The 7577-nt window shown below is 33.1% G+C and overlaps 1 protein-coding gene across 2 annotated transcripts; it reads right to left on the minus strand.

Moving 5' to 3' along the window:
• Positions 1-4027: 4027 nt before the first annotated feature.
• On the minus strand, positions 4028-6731 carry LOC120116670. Of its 2 annotated transcripts, XM_039137087.1 has the most exons (6): positions 6581-6730; positions 6309-6442; positions 4897-5970; positions 4748-4813; positions 4467-4665; positions 4029-4339 (listed from the first exon to the last, which is right to left on the minus strand). In XM_039137087.1, exons 2-6 carry the CDS (start codon positions 6309-6311, stop codon positions 4260-4262), a joined length of 1422 nt encoding a protein of 473 aa, XP_038993018.1. In that variant the 5' UTR covers positions 6312-6442; positions 6581-6730; the 3' UTR covers positions 4029-4259. The 2 variants fall into 2 exon arrangements, with proteins under 2 accessions (XP_038993019.1, XP_038993018.1); XM_039137088.1 differs by lacking the exon at positions 6309-6442 and having other exon boundaries at positions 4028-4339; positions 6581-6731.
• Positions 6732-7577: the final 846 nt, after the last annotated feature.

A 7577-nucleotide genomic window follows, 5' to 3' on the forward strand; every position in this document is an offset into this window, starting at 1 on the left:
TAATAATGTATAAAAAGGCATGTAAGGATAACATAATTGAAATGCATATAGGTGCATTATAATGACGAATGGAGGCTGTCAATGAAAATAAAGAAGAATGACTAAAGAGATAAATGGAAAGGAAAAATGTAACGGTAGATATGTATGCTAGGCATTCGAAAAGAATTAAGAAAATTGTGAATGAAATATGGTTTAAATAAGGAGGAGTATGGGATAATTAAAGAATATATGATTTAGTACGAAATAAATAAATGTGACATATTTATGTATATTCAAAGGTTATGTTATAATATTATGTCTCACTATAATTACTTAATGTGTGTTTATTTCACGGGTAGGTAGAGGCAAGGACTAGTGCGTAAGGAGTGTAGCATTATCAACAGCTTTCATCAATTAAAGGTTGACTAGTCAGTAATATTATGACAATCTTATTCAATTTAAGAACTTAGTTGGCATGTAATTAAACTATGGCAAATATTTTGGAATGTAATTAAGTAAAAGTTTTTGTATGTTGCTTTCAGAAAATATCATATTTTGTAGTTGATCGAATTGAAACAATTTTTTACGGGTTTCAAAATGACAAAAAATTTTGTTGTAATGACAAAAATTTGCATATAAGAACAATTCTTCAAGAAATGAATACAATTATTCTATGTAATGTTCAATCATGCAGTCCTTACCTGGGAGGGGTTGAGTTCTTAAACCCTCAAAGGAATCTTGTCTTACCAATTCCTAGCTTACCATTTGGACCCTGCCCTTCGGGTTTTATTGGCTAATGCAGTCAACATGATTATCAACTTCTTGTATCCTTTGACATTCAGTCATACTGTCAAGATTTGAAATTTGTAATCAATTAAAAGTTCTTAAATACTTTAATTTAATTATCATTTCAACAACAATTACACAAATACATTGATACTTACTAGAAGTACATATTATATCATATTAATATTTTAAATTTGTTATATCATATTTTTAATTGTAGCAAAATTAATTTTCAACATATTATAAGTACTTTTTTTTATTAAAATTAATGTCTATTATGTTTTTTCTATTATTTTCCATATGATGTTTTTTTATGAAGTGAATGAATTGATTATATTTTTTAAAAATATTATATATAATAATTTATATTAATTTTAAATTTATTTAATAATGAAAAGTATACAATACGATATACGTTACTAAAATTTTAAAAAATTATAATGTTTAAGTTGAAACTTTATATATGAGTTTATAAAAAAAATGGAAGTGCAGCAAAATTGATTATAGTTTTCAAGAATATTTCCGTTTGCGAGTAAAATTGACATTGTCAATTGGACAGGACTTGACTTGTAACAATAATTAAAAAAATCCCACCAACTAAAAGTAAGCTCTACAAAAGAAGAGTCATAGGTAGAATTAGAAGGGCCGTTGACATGCTATAATCTGAGATATATAGAATCACACGGCAAGGAATTAAAAGGTCTACTAATTGTTGGTATAATTATGTCAAAGCTAAACTCAACATGGCAAAGTTGGAAAGATACACGCAACATAGACATTATGTTTCGAAATACAAGGAAAAATTATTTGTAAGTTGATAGAATTCATGGGTGTAATTTTATAGTTTCAAGTCAAAGCTTTATTATTGATAATTATACGTGTGAAAATCTATAGTAACTCTTTATACAGTTGGCTAGAAGAGATTAAAGCAAGAATATGTATGAAAAGAACATATTCTGTTGATTCTCCATCATACGAAAGTTGACTGTCTTCAATTAATTTTGGTTGGTATAAAATGGGTGGCAGGCCTAAATCAAATACTAAAATGGACATTCTAGAATTACAACATAAATTTCAAAAAAGAAACGATTGTTAGCTGTGTTCATAAGTTTTTGCATCACAAAAAGCAAAGATTATTATTTTGAGCTGCTGGACTAGTTTTTATTTTATTTTATTGGGCATCAATCATCCCAAGGGAATATATACTTTGTTACTAGGACTAGGAGGGTTCGCATACGCTTTTTTTCTTCCCATTTCCATTCACACACGAATTAAAATAATCTTCTGATTTAAAATTGAGTTTTTTTCCTTCCAGAAGTAAGAATGTCCTTAATTTAATCAATAATTTGATGTTCATGTGTTGGATTATCTGAAAAATAAGTTTTAGTTAATTTGAGTTTTTCCCATTTATTTACACAACAAAAAATGAAGAGAGTGATATATTTATTTATCTCTTTATCAACTTAAATATAGACTAATTTGATTGAGTTATTATTCAAACACTAGCATTAATTAGTTAAAGCAACTTTAAAATAAGGCAATGAAGAGTACCCAGAATAAGTGATTTTCTTGTTTTTCCATTAAAATCAAGATGCTCGTTTGAGAAAACAATTTGATTACAAGTATTGGAGATTATCATCGATGAGGGGCCTGCAACGAGATTCGAATCCAAATAATATATAATAATAAGGGCTAGTTCAGCCAAGTAAATCAGTCCCTCGTTTTATAATTTAGTGTGTTTTTCCTGTCACAATCCATGTTTATGCAAAATCCTGCACACTTTTAAGTTTCAAGTTCTAACTACTTTGTTGCATGTTTACAACGTGGGAACAAAAGCCCTCCCCCATCTGTCAAACTTATATTTTGCAAACATCGCAGTAGCCAAAAATTTCTGAAATCACTCAAATCAGAACAAACAATACGTACAAAAAGGTATCCAGCAAGGCTAAGAAGGGTCACAGTCGATATGGTTTTGGTTCTTTAATGTGAAGCTCAGTGGAGTAATGTTCACCCACCAAACCTGCTTGTCGTGATAGAAAAATGTGCAAACAAGGAATCTTGAAATGGGCCGAGCCAGCCGAGCTTTCATGAAACAGCAAAGATGAGATGCATAATATATTCCCATCTTGAACCTCTCGATGTTGACTTGGATTTTCACATCATTTGGGACCAACGATGGAGAAATTTGCCTATTTTAAAATAAAATCACAATCCATACACTATGGTAATTCTCCACAAGTTCAACTCTTCAGTGATATAAGAGTGTTATCTTCAATGGTTATCCAGTACCATCAATCCACGTCTGGAGAAAAGTTTGACGTCCACTTATCAATTACTAAGAAGACATTCTAACTGAACGTTTCAATTTGAACCCACAACCATGTCCATCCCAATTAAATGATCTAATTCTGACTCTCAACTAAAATACCTTCAACAACAACAGTCCAGCAGAAAATTTTCCGTCTAGTAGCCCAACAAAATGGAGTGGCCCAGAACTGGCCCAAGATCAAAATAATACCTTCCAACTCTCCTTTTTATTAGTCCATAAAAGAGAAAAACAAAAATTACAACTCATTACCCAATCTTTTACTCTACCACCAGCCCAGGTGAAGGCCTAGCCATAAGTAGCCCCTGAATTTTATCTATTTCCTCTCGAGCTTTTCCATGTTCTCTCGGTAGAGCACGTATTGGATTTCAAACTTCAATTGAAGATGACGAGTGCTTTTATTTTCTTACTGTCATCTAAAATAATACCTTCCAACTCTCCTTTTTATTAGTCCATAAAAGAGAAAAACCAAAATTATAACTCATTACCCAATCTTTTACTCTACCACCAGCCCAGGTGAAGGCCTAGCCATAAGTAGCCCCTGAATTTTATCTATTTCCTCTCGAGCTTTTCCATGTTCTCTCGGTAGAGCACGTATTGGATTTCAAACTTCAATTGAAGATGACGAGTGCTTTTATTTTCTTACTGTCATTCTTTACACCTTTACTTTAGGGCGTGATATCCTCCACAACCGTGGCAAACAATTTGTCATATAACGATCATTCCTTGGTCTTTCTCCTCTTTTCTTAGCTCCATTTGTTGATGATATCAGAAAAGAAAATGGAAAAAATGGTTTAAGTACTAAGTTTACCTATGATTACTCTAATGCCAATTTAGTTATACTAACGACAAACTGCAGGATAAACAGAGTCATGCAAGTAAGCAATTCCAAATAAAGCCTAACCGCAAAAAACAGGATTCACTTTACATTTAGTTGCTCTAAATTTGGATGAAAAACCGATATAATGCAATTTGAACCACCCTATATGTAAAACCTAAATACATAGGCAGCTAGCTAAGCTCCCTTTGCATCCTTATTTACACCTTGATGTCTACCAAACACTCTCAATGACCCGGGACACATACAACACACGTCTTAAATTAGTTTATTTTTCTACGCAAATGGTTCGCATGAGAGATTGCACTTTTACATATTGAAAGACCCTGTTCAGAGAATAACATCGTATAGGTTTAGTTCTTCTTTCCCATAAATGCGCTGAAGCTCACGAGTCGCTGCTTGAAATGATTCTGGGAAGACGGGAAGTTATAAAGAGAATTAGTTAAGACCACCACTGCCACTATGGCAGCAATAATACAGGTCTTCCGTACAGTCGAATAATCTAAAGTAGAAAGCAAATAACCAATTTTAATTTACCTTTCCAAATGCGAAAGGACTTCTGATTAATTCGTGCACCAAATACGGTTTGAATTGTATCGAACAATAAGCTCTCTGGCGTGCTCCTCAATTCTTGTACTATCTGATAGATAGTCTTTCCATTCTCAAAGTAAATGCGATTGTTTGGATGTTTTGTTTTGCAACCAGCATGGCGCTCAAACTCATACGCATTCAGCACCTAACACAAAGTCATATCGAACTCATTGATGCGCAATCAAAAACTCTTAGCAAGTAAATTTAGAAGCTACTGCATGGCTTACCTTAGAGAAGTTACATGATCCACAACCACAAAGATATCCAGAACCTTTTATAACTCCACGAAGCTCCTTATTAGTCATACAGGGATAAAACCATTAGGCAGAAAGCAAATACAAAGAAAAAGAGGCGAAGAAAAGAACTCTCCCGTTACCTCCCGTGACAAGGAAATGTACTTCACAGGTACACCATCAAGCATACCAGTCGATATCAAACTTCTGACATTTGAAGGGAAGCTGTTTGGAGCTTCTTTCTCTGATGATTTGAGCTCTGGTTTAGTCCTTGAAGCAGAATTAGGTCTTAATTTAGCAGTTGGAGTTGCAGTAGCAACTGAACCAGTAATAGGCATGTCCAGATGTTTTCCGGAAGCGCCTGCCAATGTTGGATTGGAAGATTGACAGTATGATGGATCAAAGCTACCAAGAGGCCTTCCCACTGGGATAATTTCATGTTCATCATTAAAGCTACTGAAAGAAAGAATATCGGCATCTTCTTTAACATAAGTGTTGGCCATCGATATTGGAATTTCATTATCCTTATCGTAGGCAGGGGTAGCTGTTGTGTTATGCAAATCATCCCTGTTATAGGTATGACTCGTTACTACAACATTATCACACTGCTTATCATAGTCATGCCCCATTGAAATGAAACTACTTACATTTTCCCCGTTATACAACTCAATTGTAGGCATGTCGCTGTTATTTCCCCTACTAAAACTATGTTCCTTTGGATCATGCACACCATTATCAAAATCCTTAACTTGATTGACCTTAACATTTCTAATTCCACCATAATTAAAGCATGATTCAGGATCTTCAATGGAGGGTGATATTGACAAACCAACAGAGACATCTTCACGGAAATGATCTTCAATGCCTTTTCTTCTCATGTTATCTGCTGCTTCTATGGGAGATATGTTCCTGTCACTCAAATTGACAGACCTTTCAGATTCGGAACCAAACAACCGGTCAATAAATTGGCTAGGAACGGACTGAAAACTGGAAACATCTTCCCAAGGGGGAACATTTGAACTAGAAATTTCAGAACTTGATTTGTTGTTTGCAGCTTGTATAGCTTGCTTCTTGTTGGGGAACAGCTGTGGCTCAGCATCAACAAACCAATTATGCGACCGCTTGGGTTCGACCCTAGAAGTATTATCAAATGCTGCATCTCCGTCAGACACATGCGCAGGACCCTTTGCCATCCAAAAACTTTTATTCTGAAAAGCCTGTGAAAAACAATCACTCAGAAGTTGCTTGTTTGTAATACTTCAGAGTTCGATGATCGAAAAGAAAACACTATATTTTTTCACAGTAACAAAAAAGTTGCATCTTAGTCAGTCTAATACACAAGCAAGCCTTTTTTTTATTCATATAAAAATCCATTGTTCACCCTCAAAGTATGATTTTTTTTTCAAAGAAAGCTTATTCATAATATATATTTACAGATAATTAGAAAAGAAAAAAGTTACCTAAAATGCACATTTCATCAAATAACAAAGAAACTTAACCAATAATAAATAATAGCCAGCCATTTTATTGTCCTAAAAGAAGTAAAAAGATGTACCATTTCTTTCCAGTTTCCCACTACTTCAAGTCTTCAACCGGAGATGACACACTTCCCTCTTTCTTCTTCTTCTTCTCTAATTCTCGATCGAAGCATGTAACCTCTGCTTTCATCACCCAAATTCAAAGCTTCTCCTGTAAGTTTTAGTTGAAAATTAACATTCATAAAATTTACCCAAAAACCCAGATAATGAATTGGATAGATAGGAAAAAAAACCTAAATACAATTTCAAAGAGAGTTTTTCATTTCCTTCAATTTTTGAAGAAACTAACCATGCTTTACCACCAGAAAATCCGAGGAGCCGGTCGATCGTCGCTTATTTCATGATGAAATTGCCGGCGAACAGATCGAGAGATAGTTAATTTTGATTTTATGAGTGAGGAGCACCGTATCTTTCCTCGTGAAAACAATTATCAAGGATTGTTAGGCTACAACTGCTTTATCACACATCACGACGACTCTCATCTTAACGTACACGTCTGCTGCAGGTGATGGATCTTGGCCGTCAATTGTTTGTATTTAACTTCATCTGAGGGTGGGTGTCGTTGCTTTTGTTCAACTGGAACTGTTGAGTTAAGGGAAGAGAATCTTGAACGGACGGTGGTAAGGTGGGGTTTATAAAAATTATACACACGTGTCGTTTTTATAATGGTATAAATAAGGTAAAGTCCACTACAGGTGGTAATAAGACGGTGACAGTTATGCATATTTTAGAAACCATTGGTTGAGAATCCAACTGAGAGGATTTGACGTTGTGTAATAGTATTCGCAGTAAGGTTGGACTTGTTTTTAGATTTCCTTTTTTTTTTAAATAATAATTTATATTTCTTAAAAGTTTAGAAATTTTTCTGATAAATATAATTAATTTATTAAAAATAAAAATATTAAAATAATTTTGTGCTAATATAAAAATAAAATAATTCATACTATCATATATATTCGAATTAGAGTTTAGAATTTGATATTTAAAAGTATCTTTTTATGTATTTATATGAATCCAATTAAACTAATGTTAATTCATTAAAATGAAAAATGAGAATAAATTTTTTTCAAATATTTTCGTTTTCAAAAAACCTTTTTAAAATTTTCCAACTAAATACATTTCAAGAATTGTTTATCACTTTTTAAGAAAATAAAAGTGAATATAACATCTCTTTCTTGAAAGTTGAAACCAAATACGGTCTAGCTATTTAAATGCAATTTTATTATAAAAAAGTGAGTCCGGTTTTTTACCTGAATCAATAATCTTAGGTGACGTTTAGTTCGCTG

The sequence above is a fragment of the Hibiscus syriacus genome, unplaced genomic scaffold, assembly GCF_006381635.1.
Source record: "Hibiscus syriacus cultivar Baekdansim isolate YM2019G1 unplaced genomic scaffold, ASM638163v2 tig00110302_pilon, whole genome shotgun sequence".
NCBI lineage: Eukaryota > Viridiplantae > Streptophyta > Magnoliopsida > Malvales > Malvaceae > Hibiscus > Hibiscus syriacus.

Bases quoted from the DNA above. Each gene is read 5' to 3' on its own strand.
- LOC120116670 (XM_039137088.1), bottom strand. The intron at 4,814-4,896 runs GTAACGGGAGAG...ATGACTAATAAG, and splicing joins ACATTTCCTTGTCACGGGAG to GAGCTTCGTGGAGTTATAAA. The intron at 4,340-4,466 runs GTAAATTAAAAT...CCGTCTTCCCAG, and splicing joins GTCCTTTCGCATTTGGAAAG to AATCATTTCAAGCAGCGACT.